This window comes from Antechinus flavipes, chromosome 5, assembly GCF_016432865.1.
Source record: "Antechinus flavipes isolate AdamAnt ecotype Samford, QLD, Australia chromosome 5, AdamAnt_v2, whole genome shotgun sequence".
Lineage (NCBI taxonomy): Eukaryota > Metazoa > Chordata > Mammalia > Dasyuromorphia > Dasyuridae > Antechinus > Antechinus flavipes.
In genome coordinates, this window is record NC_067402.1 from 130965310 (window position 1) to 130983644 (window position 18335).

General features: G+C 33.2%; 1 protein-coding gene across 1 annotated transcript in view; it reads left to right on the top strand.

The window, feature by feature from the left end:
• TFEC (transcription factor EC) overlaps positions 1-12090 on the top strand; it is an 89112-nt gene extending 77022 nt beyond the window's left edge. The window contains exons 7-9 of the mRNA XM_052001402.1: positions 1108-1183; positions 9719-9866; positions 10819-12090. Coding sequence (XP_051857362.1) covers positions 1108-1183; positions 9719-9866; positions 10819-11199 — 605 coding nt within the window. The 3' untranslated portion in view covers positions 11200-12090. The remainder of the gene's footprint in view (positions 1-1107; positions 1184-9718; positions 9867-10818) is intronic.
• The last annotated feature ends 6245 nt before the right edge of the window (positions 12091-18335 follow it).

The window sequence follows — 18335 nt, forward strand, 5'->3', positions numbered from 1 at the left end:
CACTATCCTTTGCATTATCCTTTTCTAAGAAGCCCATCTGTGATTCAGTGAAGCTGAATGTTTGGTTCTCAGGATCAGGGCCAGGATTAATTAATATGGGAAAAATCCTAACTATTCACATGGTGATTATCAAGCATCTATTATGTGTTGTACTAGTCAGTATGAGAGACTATGAAGCCAGAAGATTATAAAATCTAAAGAAATTTTTAGTTGAAGAACTTAGAGTCCATTTAAAATGCTTGCAGTAAATTATAGCTCATATTATGCTTTTTCATATTTTGGAAAGTTATAAATTAAAGTTGAACCTTATATAAAAGTCATTATAATACTAGAAAAATGTGACACTTTTGAAATAACAAGTATTTATTTAGCATGCCCCTACTATGCAACTAACATTTTTCTAGTTATTTTAAAGACCACAAAAAAGTGTTGGAAGTGGCCACTGCTTCTCTTGAACTTTATAGTCTAGTTGGTATCAATATGTGTGTCAAATTACACAATCAATGCTCAAGTAGATCTATGAGCTCATCTAGAAGGGTGGTCTACCGTATTAAGTGATAGTCCATTCTGTTAAACTCTGTCTGCTTCTCCATCTAAGTTCATGATGGGCAATCAGCCTCATGTTTTAGGGTTCTTCCTTACTTTCTTTTAATATTGTTAATACATCAGTGGTAATGATTAGTTCTCATTCTCATCACGACTCATTTTTTTTGTTCACTTTTTTTGGAAAACAGTTCTGTTTCTCAGTTGTTATTCCTTATGGTGTTGCTGCCTTTTCAACTCCACCATACATTTCTCATATGTTTGTATGTATATATACGCATTCACATATACACACAAAGAAAAAACTAATGTGGATGGTAGGCTGCACAAGGTACACAAAAAAGAATGGAAAAATTCACTTTGGGGATCTTAAAATAATGCAGTATCAGGATCTTTCTGGTTCTAGAACAATGACATCCATTTTTTTTCTTTATGTCTATAACTTTTTATGACTAAATTGTAATCTTTCCCTACTGTTTTCAGAGATATTCAAAAAAGTTTACATCTAGTCACGATTCCACTGTGCTTTAATGAGAATAATCAATAATGTTTCTTTTCTAATAGTTGAAAGAAGAAGAAGGTACAATATTAATTACCGAATCAAGGAGCTTGGCACTCTTATTCCAAAGTCTAATGATCCGTGAGTTCAACAATCATTTCTGTAATAATGTCTATGGTTTCAATACTGGGAAAAAATGGAAGAACCAATGACTAGGAAACTAGGTGGTTCAAGGAAAAGATAAGGATATTACTGAAACACATTTTTAAAAATCCATTCCAGGTTGACAGCTGCTAATGGTCAAAGTCATCATTGAGACTTATTTTATGAGTCTATAGGAAATGAGTAGGTTGTTTCCTTCTAGGTCTTAACTAGTTTCTATATCTGGAATCATCATGTTGGTCCGAGGGGAAAAATCAAATGCCATTCAGAATAAGGACTGATTTAGCCTGTTTGATAGTGATTCTGGATATCAACACATAATATTGTTGGGCCATTTGGTATAACCTGAATTGTCTAGTTGTCTCAAGGATCTGGAGATAACAGGGAGAAAAGTTATTTTTTAAAATTTATTTTAATTTTATTTTTCCTAGTAAATTATTTATTTTTAATACACATTACTTTATGAATCATGTTTGGAGGGAAAAGTCAGAGCAAATGGGAAAACCACAGGAGAGATTAAAAAAAAAAAAACAGAAAAAAGAAGTAAACATAGCATGTCTTGATTTACATTCATTTTCCTTAGTTCTTTTTCTGGATACAGATGGCATTCTCTGTCCAAAGTCTATGAGAATTGCTTTGGATCACTGAACCACTGAGAAGAACTGAGTCTTTCATAGTTGAGCATTACACATTCTTGATGTTATTGTTTACAATTTATTCTTGGTTCTGCTTGTTTTGCTCAGTCTCAGTTCATGTAAATCTTTCCAGGCCTTTCTAAAAATCAATTTGTTCATCATGTTTTATAGAACAATAATATTCTCTTACTTTCATATGCCACAACTTGTTCAACCATTCCACAGCTGACAGGCATCTATTCATTTTCTAATTCTTTGCTACCACAAAAATTGCTGCTAAAAACATGAGAAGTTATTATTTATCTAGGTTTAACTCCTACAGGTCAAACAATGAGAGAAAGTTTTAAAGCTTGTGAAATTATAGAGGCAGACCCTCAGTGAAGCTGAATGTTTGGTTCTCAGCAATCTAAGAAGCCTTTATTGAATTAAGTCTTTACTGTTCAAATGATTGTATTGTATTTACATATCTAGTATTGGAAAGTTATCAATGCAAATCTTTTGAAGATGTTACATAAATGAGTTTACTGCATGCTACTACTATTAGATTATAAGACTAAGAAAGGGGATTAATTTTACAATTACCAATATGTAAAGCATATACAGATTTAAGGTCTATCAATTCACCTATTGAAATACTGTTCCTTTGAGGTCTTGCTTAGATGTCCCCTCTTCCATTAAGTCTTCCCCAATCATAATAGCTGAAAGTAACTTCTGCCTCCTTCAATCTTCTTTTATTAAAAAAACTTTGTATGGATCTCTTCTTCCTTCCTTCAAATTACATGTTAAATTGTAATTATCTGTCTTTATGTGCTATATCCCTTCCTTATCCATTTGAATGAAAGTTTTTTAGTGTAGGAATTGTTAAAATTTTTCATATTTTTTTTCCTTACACCTAATCTAATGATTTGTCCTTAATAAATGTTTATTGAATCTAATTGTACTCAAAGAGAATGCATATAACCCATTACCACTAGAACTAATTGAAAACTTTAATAAAAATTAATATTAGCTAACTAATAGAATATGAAATAGGGTTATAGCATTTTGATTTGGAAAAGCTACCGTGGGTCATCTAGTCTTAGTGAGTCTCAGAGAAGATAAGTGATTTCTGTAAAATTATATTGGCTTTTAATTCAAGTCCCTTTTCCACTGTCACATTCCTTATAGTTGCTAAATGTCCCTGACTCTTACTTTATCATTGTTTTTGTTTGTTTCTTCTGAGTTTTCAAACAAACCAGAAACTGTAGGAGAAATACAAAACTACATGATGGGAAGACTAGGTTCAATTTAAAATAGATTAACTGATGGACAGAAAGGAAAGTAGATTAACATATGATAAAGTGAGGGGTCCTATCAATATTGGTTCAAACTCATTTTGTGTAATATGAATATATAGAAATATGCTTTAATAGAATGTTAATATCACATGGCTGGGTGTGTGTATCTTAATTTTTGAAGAAAAATAATTTATTAGTTCTATTGCATGTTATATGCAGGTATTATTTTTTAGTTTAATACAAATGTATTGATTAAATCCTTATAGACACAATATATAAACCGAGGCTCAGACTTTTAAGTGTCCACCTATTTTAGCTTCAAATATTTCTTTTACTTTAGAAAGATAATGAAATAGCAAATAAAAAGCCTAACTGGGAAGAGCAGTTACCCAAGAGCTTGGGTAAGCTACTTATTAGTGATCGAATAGTAACTGACTGCTGAATTTAAAGGGTGCTAAACACACTTGAAGGCTTTTAGCAACACAAAAACAACAAAGCTTAGCACCTAGAAAGAATAATTAGTTAAAATAGGATGCAATACAGCACTTTTTGTGATAACCCAAAATTGGAAGGTAGATGGCCACCAATTGGGGAATAGCCAATCAAGTTGTGGTGTGTGAATAGAATAGAATATTACTATATGGAAAGAAATGACCTTTGTAATGATTATATAGAAGATTGGAAAGATGTATATAAATTGATGCAGAATGAAAAACCAAGAAAACAATAATAATGATGATAATACAGCTAAAAGTTATACAGCACTTTACAAGTATTATTTCATTTATTCCTCACAAAAATCCAGGATGCAGCTGCTATTATTATCTTCATTTTACAGATGAGGAAACTAAGGCAAACAGAGAGATTAACTGACTGTCTCTGGTCACAGAGCTAGAACATGTCAGAGGCTAAATGTGAACTCAGGTTTTCCTGACTCTAGAACTCATGTTTTATCCACTCTACCCTCCTATAACTGTCCCTGCACTGCAACAATGTAAATGGGAAGAACTGTACAACAAAAAATTTCAAAATGCAAGTAACATAATGATCAAAAATCAAGTAGAAATCAAATGAAGAAATGTCAGATGGCACCCCCAATCCATGGGAGTTGACATTGTATATTTTTTTCAGACTTTTTCTGTATATCGATCACTTGTTCTAATTTTTTTTTTTTTTTTTTAAAGAAGAAAAAGTTTTTTCTAAAAAATGCTATCTTGACTCTAGAGGGAAGTTACTTCTAGAGGGAAGGGAGTAAAAAGATACTTAGGATAACATGGTAAGAGACAGAAGACATCACTAAAAAATTATCAAAAAAATTTTAAAAGAAAGCTGCCAAGTGAGGGTTGTGGTGAATATCTGTTCTCTTCCCTCTCCACTTCATCACAATCTGCCCAGAAATAACCTTGAGACCCTAATATCTCTCATCACCATAGCAGATCTGAATGCACACTTTATAGAGAATGCAATCTGTAATACCCCTGTGACGTAGATTGTAATACTTTTATCAGGTCAAAAAAAAATCTTCCAGTTATAATAATCTTACAAGATCCTCACAGCCTCATTTGAAGTTGTATTGGAGGCAGTGGTAAAATTTCCCCATGTTATTAGGGAGGGGAAATAAGATAGATCTAACTGTAAAGGAGGGGAATAATGCTTCTCCTCTAGCTTTTAATAAGTATGAATTCATTTATTATTTTCAAGCTACTATTTTTATTACTGTGAAAAGGCAGAAGGAATAGAGAATGAGGTAGGGAAGAAACAGCATCCTAAAGAGGAAGCTCATGATGTACATGGCCAGGAAACCTAGGCCCCAGTGGAACTGGGATTAGGATGGTGGTATGTGATTCGACTGCCTACTAATTTTATAATTTTGCTTAGCTTGTTCAAGCCTCTGCCTATATTTAGTTTTGTCTTTTTTTTTTTTAAATAAAGATAGTTTCCAATATTCTCCTTCTGAGAAACCTTATATTCCAAAATTTTCTCCCTCCTTCCTTCTTCAACATAGCAAACAATCCACTATATCTAGTTTAAGTATTATGACAGTCAAGCATAGGGTCGGGCAAGCAATACCATTGAACATATTAATCATTTTATCTTAGAGAAAAAGGTCATTGCCATCCAACTATTTATTAAATGCTTACAATGTATGTGCTAGTCACTATTCTAAATATATTCATCCCCTGATCAAAAACTTTCAGTGGTGTTCTGCTCTCTACCGAATCCAATCTAAACTCACTCTCTCTCTCTCTCTCTCTCTCTCTCTTTAAATTATAGCTTTTTATTTACGAGTTATATGCATGGGTAATTTTACAGCATTGACAATTGCCAAACCTTTTGTTCCAATTTTTCCCCTCCTTCTTCCCCGCCCCCCTCCCCTTCCCCTAGATGGCAGGTTGACCAATACATGTTAAGTATGTTAAAATATAAATTAAATACATTATAAGCAAAAATGTCCTAACAGTTATTTTACTGCACAAAAAGAATCGGACTCTGAAATAGTGTACAATTAGCCTGTGAAGGAAATAAAAAATGCAGGCAGACAAAAATAGAGGGATTGGGAATTCTATGTAGTGGTTCATAGTCATCTCCCAGAGTTCTTTTGCTGGGTGTAATGGGTTCAATTCATTCCTGCTCTATTGGGACTGATTTGGTTCATCTTGTTGCTGAGGATGGCCACATCCATCAGAATTGATCATCATATAATATTGTTGTTGAAGTATATAATGATCTTCTGGTCCCGCTCATTTCACTCAGCAGTCTAAACTCTATTCTGTCATCTAAAACCTTTCATGCTTCCCAAACTACTTTTCCAGCACCCTTCACATATATTGATGTGTATGTGTATGTGAATATACACACATATACACATGCATAAATATATATACATATATAAACATATATGTAATAATATATAATATACACATATACCTACCTACACACACACACACATACACACACACACACACACACACACACTCCCTCCTGTGATTGTGTTGTTGTAGAGAGTGCTCAGTGGAGAATTTCTAACCTTGTTTGCAATCTCAAGTGGAGTGGACAGCCAGGTAACACAATGGATAGAACACTGGGCCTTGAGCAAGAAAAACCAGTTCAAATCTGGCCTCAGTCCGTGGACAAATCACTTCATCCCGTTTGCCTCAGTTTTCTTCTCTGTAAAGTGAGCTGAAGAAGGAATTGGCAAACCATTCCAGTATCTCTGCCAAGAAAACTTGAAATAGGGTCATGAAGAGTCAGAGATGACAAAATAAACCACCACAGGGGAGTGAGTTGCCTGGAGCACTGATGGGTAAAATGATTTTCTGGAAGGTCATCAGGGCAGTATGTGTCAGAGGGAGGATTAAATCTAGGTTTTCTGAACTGTAAGACCAGTTTTCTATGCACTAAGTTGTACTGCCATTTGGGGGTACATATTATCTTACTTTTATAGGTAGGGGAACCAAAGGTCAGAAAAATTATGACTTGCCAATGAGCCAACATCTGAACTGAAATTTTTGACTCAAAACTGTGTGATTGCACGGCATCATATAATGATGTGACTATCTCTTTGATATTTCATTGGAAAGAAAACATGGAATTACAAGCCAAAAAGCATGTAGGTGAGAAATAGGAGATGAGTGAAAAATATATCACAAAGCAGTACTTTTACTAATGAGAAAGCTGCTTGACAATCTCTCTGCCACCTAAACTTATCACATGAGAGCCATCCTACCCAAAATCAATCATTAGGGATTCCCCCCGCCCCCAATTGTTGTTTTCTCAATTCATTTAAATAATGGCAAAGTTAAAAAAAAAAGAATCCTCATTAGTATACTTGTTGGTTTTTCCTCTTGACACTAAACAATCAACATAATGTGTACATTACTAAATTGGTTAGTTCAGATCTATAAAATTGATTTATTTTCCCCTGGATTATCTTTATAAATGATTTTAGTCTCAGCTTTTTATGAAAAATGGGAGTTGCTGTGGCAGGAATGAGACCATACTTTTAAATCTTGAAAAATATTTTAACTTCTGTAGAGGGTCGGGAAGAAGATATTTATTTTTCAAAATGTTCCTGGATAGTTATTTATGCCTAGTTCTGATGATCATCCTGAACCATCATTTTAGAAAAGATATGGTTTTATAGAAGGTGCACTCACTGGTTACTAGCTACTAGCAGCATTGCAGTAGCTCAAAAGAAACACGAGATAGGCAAATTTAGAATCATCTCCACTCTAGATGTTCATATGGACTGTTTGTGCTCAACCTGTGGGGGAGAGTCTTCTGAGGGCATATTGGTCTGATTAACTACAGAAGGTCACATTGTACTTTGAACAACATGGTAATGTCCTCTTCCAGAATGAAGGGCAATCTTCAACTAACTGATAGTTTAAAAATTCTCTTAAGTTACAGGTGAAGATTGCTTAAACAAATTGAAAAATCCCATAGGTTTTTCTATTTTTTTTTTTTTTAAAAGGTATGTCATGGATTAACCCAATTCCAAAACTTAGCATTTTTGAAATTATTTTCTAAGGGCTAACCTTTTAATAAGGTGAAGATAAGAACTATCTAAAATTCTTATCCACAGTTATAAAGTTCCTACCACCATTTTGAAAGATCTAGATTTAGATCTTTAGAAAGAAAGATTTAGATCTAAATCATGGAACATCAGCATCAGCAAAGGAGATTTTTTTTTTTTTAATGTAGGAAAAGGAAGATGGTTCCATAGTTATCATTTTGTGGCTTCTCAGCTCATAGTTACATCTTTAGGTTTGGAGTCTACTATATCTTTCAACCACAGGTCCTACCTATGTAAGGTAAAAGTGGCCATTATTCCCTTATTAGGATAATAGCTTCCAAGAGGGAAAGGACCTTACAACCATCTGGTCCCATGTGTTCATTTTATTAATGAGTAAAAGGAAACCAGAGGAGGTTAAATGATTTGTCCATGATCACACAGATGGCATCAAGTAGCAGGAATGAAATACCAACTCAGGTCTCTGGGACATGAGCTCTTTTTGTTTTGTACTATGATGTTCACCTCTACTACCAACTGAGAATGTGTGAAGAAAAGTGTCAATGTGGTGAGATAATCGTGCTTCTAAAAAAGAAGTAATCGAAATTGTGGCTTCCCCTCACGCCTTTATAATGTGACTGACAGAGGACACATTCCCAGTGCATCTGTGTAGAAGGGAGCCCTAGGAGTCATTTGACTTTCACATCACTTTTGGTATTTTTTAAAAAGTATTTTCCTTTGTGCAAAAACCACTGGTTACAGATTATCTTTACAGAATACACAAATCATTCATTTGCATTCATTCTACATATGACCTCTCACCTCCAATGACTATACATGATGTGTCAGTGTGATTCATATATAGTCTCTGGGAGTGAAATCTAGCAAACAGGCATGAAAGAAATCAGGTTTTATTCTTTTATTGTCTTATTTATTTATGCTGCATTGAAAAAAATCCCTACTGCCAATCAGCTAGAAATCCGGTAAATATTTTCTCTAGATCTGCTTACATTGACACTTAAGGAATGCCTACTTTCTAGTAATGCAAATTGACTCTACTGATAGATGTTCTCAGGAATTAAAATCTATGGTCTGTTCTATGTTTTCAGATTTGGAATTTCTTCTGTAATAAAAATATATGTGTTTTAATAAAATGCACATTTCTTTCATGCAAACCTGAAAGATTAACAGGAAGTGAGAAGCAGGGCATTTTAGTGGAAAGCAAATTGGTCTAGGAATCAGGAAGCCATGGTTTTAATGCTACTTCTGTCACTAATTAATGTACTTGACCTTGGAGAAGTCATAACCTTGCTGGGTCCCAGGTTTCTCATCTGTAGATGAGGCATGGACAAGCTAAGCTAATCTACGGCCCCTGGTTGCTCTAGAATTCCATGGTTTTATGTCCATTGTGTTTATATCATTTAGCCTTTCAAAATATCTGCTCTCAAATAAGCACCTAGCATTTTCAACCATTTTGCTGCATTTCATGAGGAAAGTTTTGCTAAATCATTTAAGAAAGTTTTGCTTTATTAGTGATATAATACTAAATCACTAAACTGTGGTTTGTCTGTTCCACAATCAATGAGGATCAGCACTTGTACGGACCTTTTTTTATTATTTTTTTTTCCTAACCAGCATAAAAGCAACCTTATTAGAAAGTCAGGTAAAAAGAGTAGTATATTTGAAATGATCTTAAAAAATTTAGGCTTAAGTCCTCAGTAATGTACATTTCCCAGTTCATTAATGCAGAAATACTGCACATAGATTTTAATCTTGGAGTTAATAATAAAAGCAATTTTCACTAAAAATATAAAAACTGTAATGGTAGAATCATGATATTGCATTTAGCTCTCCCACAAAAAGTCACTTTATTACTTTCTTTTGACACTTATTTTCATTCAGGGATTAATTTTACTATATAAGGGCTTCTTAACTATTCTATTAAAATTTCTATTCAGAAGCAATAATATCTAAGAGTGAATAATAGTCATGTAAATCATTATTTCATATTAATGTAAAAGATTTTGTAAGTTCTTATGAATTCTGCTGACATGCACAATTGTGAAAAGGTTATCTCTACATTCCGCAGTGATATGCGCTGGAACAAAGGAACTATTTTAAAAGCATCAGTGGAGTACATCAAGTGGCTACAAAAAGAACAACAGAGAGCCCGAGAATTAGAACACAGGCAGAAGAAATTAGAGCTGGTTAACCGACAGCTTCTACTTCGAATTCAGGTTTTTATAAGAATGTTGCCATGAACCGCGAAGCTTATGCACCATTTTCCCGTCATCAGTTTTATTCATTGGCCTCATTTATATTTTTTCTTATTCACTTTTTTCCCCTTCTCTCTGAAGGACAATTTGAAATGTCTTTGCAAATTCATAGAGCAGATTATTTCAATTGGTTTTTGGTTATAAAATCAAAATCATATGACCTTAAAGAGAGAATATACATATATACATCCATGTGTGTGTGTGCATATGTGTGTATGTATGCATCTGGAGAACTAATTACAAAATTTCAGGAATATGTGACCTATCCCATTCACAATATATTTCCAGCCACAAGACATACATACATACAAAGTGCATGTGTATGTATTAGCACATTAATTTCTCAAAATGATATCAGACACTAAATTCTTTCCCCTATCCTTTTCTTTTTGTAATATTCCTATAGTTTGTTTTGTCTGAGGGTATGTTGTGCCAAGCAATATTAAGTCACTCATCACTTGTACATGTGGCACAAGGTACAATTGATTTTCATAATTCTTACCCTCAAGGTTTTTTTTTTCTTCCCTTTAAGATGGCATGCATAGTGCCAGGTAAAGGACTTGCTAATTTTATGTGAAACTGTCCAGGACTGTTATCGATTTTTCTATAACCCTTTGAGAGGCTCTGTGGTAATATGGACTGTCTCGTATTCCTAGGGAATTCTAGGGAACAACAGGAATGGTGAGAAGAAGGGAGATGAATGTGGTTCTTTTTTTTTTTTTTATTTAGAAATAGACTGGTTTCTATCATGGTGGGGGAGGGACAGAATTACAATTTTTAATAGTGATAATGTTTAATAACATAATGGTTCATATTATGAAAACCTATTCATCATAAGGGTCTCATTGTGGGGAGCATTATATTGTGACACTTACTTTCAAAGTACTTATTGAATTCTCATTTCAAACTACAGGAACTGGAAATACAGGCTCAGGCACATGGCCTGCCAATCATATCTTCACACAGTGCAATTGATTTGGCTGCCCATACCACCAATCATCATACGTATACAGAGGATAAATCAGGAGATTATTCCCAAGAACTGACTCTGGCTCAGGGATCAAGATCTGACCTCTGCGATGGATCTATGGCTTTTTCTTATCCCTTGTCACACTTTACTGATTTATCATTTAGTGCTGCCTTGAAAGAAGAACAAAGATTGGATCATATATTACTGGATGATTCAATATCTCCATTTGGAACAGATCCTCTGCTATCTGCAACTTCACCTACAGTATCCAAAGAGAGCAGTAGGAGAAGTAGTTTTAGTACAGATGATGAAGATGAGCTATAAGAAACAAACAGACCAAAAAAACTGAACAAACCCAATCTTCACATTGGGAAGAAATTCTCTGCTGGTGCTATGCAATTTTGCTCTGAGCCTGGTATATTGCTGAGGCTTAATTTTTGTAAGAGAGTAAATTGTTCATGGCAAACTGAGTTTTGAGGAGTGTTGCAGCTAAGGAAGAGACTGCTTGAAGATGCAAAATTAAGTTGGAGAAATATTTTTGGCTAAAGTTACCTGATTTGCATGGATACTTCTTTCTGTGTGCAGTTTTCAACCAATATTGAAATGGTTCCCAGGAAGTGTGAAAATCATATGTAAAAAATAAACACAGAATATAGACTTCTACTTTGGAGTTAGCCCTGCACTGAAATTTGAAAGTAGAAACTGAACTAAGTGCTTATGGACAGAATCAATTACAGTCAATGAAAACTACAAACCTCTACTTAGTCATTGATTTCAGTTTTGTCCATTCTCCAACATTAAAAAAAAAAAAATCAGTTTATGAGCAACAAGATTGACAGATTTATGGTTCATTGGCTCCCCCTTGCCCTCTGGTGGACATGCTAATGAGAACCCACAGCCAAATGGAGGCATATTACAAAATGGAACATCTGCCCCTGGATAATTAGAATTAAATCTACAATAAACACTGGATATTTTCCAAAGCACAGTGCTGAAAATTTCCAAGCACTTTAACAAGTTGTCCTTAATTTTTCTAGCCATTTTTCTCTTCATTTGCTCTTAAAACCTTACAGTTTAGTTAATGATAAATGTATTAGGCTAGAACAAAGAACTTGATACATCATTTTCCCATTCTACTACTCATATCAAAGTAAGCTTATATTGCATCATCTCTAAAAGGACTGCCTCAAAAAATCCTCATCTAAAACTGATGCCATTCATTTTCTTTTTTCTTTTTTTTTTTTTTTTTAACTTTTCTAACTTTATAGTCAGGATAAGAAAATACATTTTTCTTTTCTTTATCAGGAAAGAAAAGTGGTTGATTTTAGGAAATACTGTTAAATTATGATTAGGTATTTATTTTGACTAGCAATAAGTTATGATTTCAAGCATTTTTTTCACTATCCATCTTTTAAAATCAATGATTTTGATTAAGATTAAGTATAAACTAGGTAGTCATCGATGGCGATGATGATGAAATTATTGGGTGAACCAACAGATTTTAAAACTTCAACTTATTTCTATCTATTCCCAGAGGATAGTATTGCCTTTAAAAGAACTTGTAGAATTTTTCTGAGTTTGGGTTAGTGTATTAATTCATGCAAATTTATATCTTCTCAGTATTTCTTAAATTTTAAGGCTTGAGTTACCAAAAAAAGGCTAATAGGATATACCTAGTTGATTTAAACCAGCAACTAATTAGCAACTTTTTAATCAATATTTAGCAAGATCTCAATGCTTAGTACTTATTCATCACAAAGAAACAGAGGAAAGTATGAGACCTGGCCTCTTCCATCAGGAAGATTGGGCAATAAGATCAACATATCATGAGCCAACATAGGAAAAAACATAATTTAAATCTGAAATATATAGTATATATTCCAACTGCTGCAGAAAGTCAGAGGAGAGAAAGCTCAGTGAGGAAAAAGCTACTAAGCAAGACTTCATGGAAGAGCTGGAACTTGATTTGTACCTTGAAGATGACATGTAGGCTTTAGGGAAGATGGTGGTGTGATACATCTTAGAGAGTAGATAGAATAATATGAGCAAGGTAAAGATGGAAAGAAAATTACTTTTCTGATCTGATTAAAATTAAGAGTGCATTTAAGAATATGCTAGGAAGTAAGGCTGTGTAGTTGAATGGAAAAAATTATAGAAGGCTTTGAAAACCAGGTAGAAGAGTTTAGATATGATAAAGCAGAAAATTACAAAAATTGCTAGACTATATATTGTCAGGAACTATAGCTTAAAACATTTATGAAATGACTAAAGAGATTTTATTCCATCACTCATCACAGGTACTTTATACATATTTGTTGTATTGAGTGAGTGAATGAATGTATATTCTTGATTTAGAAAATACAGTCATAAAATACCATTCAGTCTAGGTTTTAAGAAGGGAATATTTCTGTAATTGAGATCATAGGCAATTTAAAGCTTAGTTTCTATAATCTGTTCTCCTAGCAAAAAATTTTTACTTTGATTTTAATTTATGTCTTGGTTTTAGACTCAGTGGTCTTAATTTTCATTGAGAATCTCAAAGACAGAATAATTTATCCTATCTACATCTTCAATTTAGAATGAGATAACAAGGATTAAAATGAGTAAGTAGCTATCCTTTTAACATAATTTCCAGGATCCTATTTTTATTTACAAAAAATCAGTCTTCCAGTTTATGAAAAGCATTTAATACAATGTTGTTACGTAGTGGGCACTTAATTATTGTTGATTTACCTTGACTATGAAAACCTACCGCCAATAATTAATTTGATATTCCCAAGTGAAAAGGAGGAAATCCATAATTTAGAATAATAAGTAACATGAATTGCTAGGTAGGAACTGCTTTCTGCTCTCTTCTCATCTCTTATTCTCTCATGCTCCATGGTCTTAAAACATTAAAACATTGTCATCCCTCCTGCCTTTGCTGGTTCAAGGCATCTCCAGTCTGTTGGACTTGTACTAGTAACTGATTCTCCCCATAATCACTACTACTAATAAGGACTGCATACAAAGAATTGAAAGCAGAGCATGCCCAAAAGAGAGCTGGAGATGGCACTAATAACTACAGGGCAGTGGTGGCTGCTGCACGATTATAATTGCTGTGGAAGGATTGTAAAATGGGTAATGGGTTTTTAAAGATGGAGCAAGGAAGAATGGGGGTGTGTCAAGGCAAGTCAAATGGAGAAAGGAGAAAGAAAGATTGGAGAGCAGGAATGTTGAAGTGGGGGAGGGAGAACTCTACTGTGTAGATAAAGGAACACCAAAGAATAAATAACAAAAAGAAATGGTGAAGTGGGTAGAGTTAGGTCAAATATGCTTTTCTCTTCCTATTTTCTACCTCAAATTTTCAAGCTGCCTTTCCCTACACTGGGTTTTAAACTTATGGGAGAATAATATTGAAATCTCTTAAACTGTCGACTATCAGCACCTTGATTTGCTTTGCATATTTTGCCTGATTTTAGTCAGCAGGATACTTAGGATTCGCAGTAATATCTATTAATTGTGTTTTTTACAGTTGAAGTTGAAATGCCTACAAAGTAGGCATTTCATATATTTAAGAGGCATTGATTTCAGGGAATAAGAAAACCTTTTTTTCTTGCTCAATTGAGACTTTTAATAGATAATATTCTTAATTATATACATACTCCACACCCAGACATATATATGCCATTTTGATTTTATTGTGTAGGGAATTTCTAGTGTGGGAAAGCCCTTTACCAGAGCTTGCCACTTTTTCTATAATTTGTAATCTTTGAAGGATGTCTAGAATGCGAAAATATTCAAGGACTTATGCATGAACATACAGCTAGTATTTATTAGAGACAGTACTTGAACTTAGGTGCTTTTGATTCAGCAAGGGCAGCTAGATGGTTCAGTGCAGTCAGGAAGATCTGAGTTTAAATCTGGGGTTCAGACACTAACTGGCTATGTGATGGGGCAAGTCACTTTAATCCTGCTTGTCTCAGTTTTCTCATCTATAAAACGAGCTGGAAAAAGAAATGGCAAACCACTCCAGTATCTTTGCCAAGAAAACCCCAAATGGAGGTCATGCAGAATCAAACAAGACTGAATGACCATAAAACTTTGGTTCCAATTTACTAGATTACCATTCACACATATATAAAGGCATTATTATTTCTTGGATTAACAACTTGATGATGTAGTGATACCAAACAAGTAGATAAAAATGCATCTGAAAAATCTATTTCTTTTCCCATGTAATCTAAACAGGACAAAGCATATAGATATTGCAAACACATGTAACTTTGACAATTTTCAGGATTACCTAGCCAGAATCAGAGACTGACACAATGTGAAATCCTCCCTCCTTCAAAAAAAAGTTAAAAAAAAAAAAGCCTTCATAATGACTAATTTTGTACTTTAAAAAACTGTAATATACTAATTTTCTAAGACTAGTACATTAAAATTTGAATTTGGGTGACCTAAAATTATACTGATTTCAATGGTTTATAGAAAGAACATTATATAATGAGCTTTTTTTGGAGTGTATATGACCTGATGAATGATTTATTATGCTTTAAATTATGTACCCTTTATGATTAATAGTAGAAACTACTTCATGGTTCATTAGTCATTGTGCATCCTCATACTTTAAATACTTGCGTGATTTATTTTAAGGTGAAACTGGAATAGTCTGGTCAGGAAGTAAGAAAAAGAATTCTGTACTTAAAATGGTGCTGTACTACATTTTCCCTGAGAGATTCAGAAGGAAAGTGGTGGGGTGAGGGTGGAGGGAGGGAGGCATTGAACTTCAGAAACTCAGATAAAGTCATTCCAAGGTGGGGTGGGCTAATTCCTTCTAGCACCCATCCAATTTAGCAACGAGATACTGCTGTCTACTGCTTTACATATATAAATGGAATTTTTTTCTCTCTCACCTTTTTCTTGCAAGGGATTTACATGTGTAATAGCATATACCCAAATTATTTTCAGTATCTTTTCTACTGATGAATCCTTTGTAAAAACTGCAGTTTCTTCATTTATGACTCAGGCCTTAAGAAAAAGTACAAAGCTTTTGTGTTTCTAAGGTTGTGTTCCCAGGAAGAAACAATTCTGAATTTTAATGACTTTGTTTATATATTAAAAGAAAAATATTTTATGTTGTAAAACAGATATTTGAAAGCAAGGGTCATATACCAAAAACCAAAAGGATGATAACAAAAGGAAAAATAAACAAAATATCCTCTCATTTAATTCGTGAAGTGCATATGTATGCCAATAAAAAGAAACAAATTGTTTTGCTGCTTTCCATGTGGTTATTGTTTGAAAAACTACAGCCAATTCAAACATCTAAATCAACAGCAATGTAGTTGCTCATGGCATAAAAGACTAAAAATAATTCAGTCATTTAATCTTAATAAGAATGCCATTATAAAATCTTTGACTTTAATAGGGCTATACATATGAATGGCTGATATAAAGTGACTGTAATTTTAATTTACTTAAGTTGGTTAGATCAGGGAAAGCATTTATGTTATTATAAAAACCGTAGAATTTTGTAATTATTGCAATTTTTCATTTTAAATCACAGTATGTTGTTTTCTAAGTAAATGTACAAGAATAGATTGCCTTACTACATAATGCAGTCTTTATAAAATATCTTTTTTATAATGTGCTGATGTTTTGTTATATATATATTCAATTAAATAATAGATTTTAAAAAAAAAACAGTTTTTATTACTTGTCTGATTTTGTCTTCCTATATTCATAGTACTAGATAATAGAAAAACATGGGCTAAGGCTTTGGAAAGAATACTAAACTGATAAAACACTTGAAAATAGATAAATACTTAGTCCATGATAACACATTATGACCTAATACTTCCTGATGAAAATAATTGATATTTTCTTTAATAGGGTCGCTTGCCATCTGCTTATTCCTGCTGTTAAGGCTTTAATTTATGACAAATGTTTTTAGAATGTTGCCAAAAAGCTAGCAAGTATGGCGTTGGAGCTGTTAAAATATTGCAAAATTCTAGAAAACCTTTTCAAGTTTAGACATCACTCTCTCCCACCCCTCAAAATCTAGGATAAACAGAACACTTAATTTTAACTTGGAAAATATTTTAAAATTTGGCATTTGAACAACATCAAGGTATTGAATCAGTACCACAAGATTTGAAAATGGAAAATCATTTTATGCTTTCTAAAAGCAAATTCTAAAATATACACAAAAATAATGCCACTTAAATGACTGCATTTCAAAATGAAATAGATAAAAATTTTCTGTAGGGCATTCTTAATATCAGAAGATATGTTTGAGGCAATTTTATATATACCTTTTAAGAATGAGAATGACAGAGTAGATGGTTTGCCAGTCTATCAAGATGACTTGAGTTCATCTTGCCCCTACACATACTAGTCATATTATGGGTGAATCATTTAATCATTCAACCTCTTGATGTGTGAGACAATTCACTAGGACAATAAAATATAGGAGAGTTGCCTATCTGTATTGATAGAGGCGGTTAACACGTTGGGATTTGACTGTACATGGATTTGCACCAAATGCTTATCTTCCATGTATAGCCATGTCAGAAGTAACTAACAGAATGTTTTGGTCCTAGGTGTCTTGTAAAGTATAGTATTCTCTTTCAGTAAGCTTTCTCTTATTTCTTTGGCAGATAACTATTTTATTTCAAGGTCATATCTTACCAGTGTCAAACTACTTACCCTCTTCAATCATGTCACTGTGAGAAAAAAATTTTTTTGTCACTTTTTGGGGACAGAATTAGACAATCTTTTGAAAGAAAAAATAATTTGAAATTTTAGTCTTTTCTAGATTGTGATGATATATATGGTTGAATAACTATTTTTACATTTTTATTTTACATAGTTATTCAATCATATAACATCACAATCTAGAATTTTACTCTTATATTTACTTTAGTTGTCTTGGTTTTGGGTAAACAACATAAAACTGTCTTCCAATCAATTTTTATTTCAAGGAATTTTGATCCTAACAAAGGAGTGACTTTTTAATACTGAATTCTTGGGAACAGCTAAGGCTAACTCCAAGTCACTTATTATTTAGAAAGAAAAAAAACAATTCTACATCTGGATTCAGGTTAGAAGATATTGAAGACGTCAGAAAATATACACAATACAATACAATAAAAATTTTGTTTAAATTAAAGTTGGTGATATTGACAAATGAAAAACAAGCATATATGATGTTTACATCATTCCTGTTGACAGCTAATGGGAGATTAGAGAACACCAGCAATTTAAAAAAAAGATATCAATCACCTTTAGGACATAACCTAATTATTCAGTAGTTGGAGTAGTATAGTATGATAAGGCTTATTGGCTAAATCGCTGATACCTATCAAGTTAAATACATATCAGTTTTATTAATTGGCAACCACAAGACAAGAGTATTGTATTCCAGTTGGTGATGATTTTGATATGATCTACCACATTGTGGTTATGTATATGAT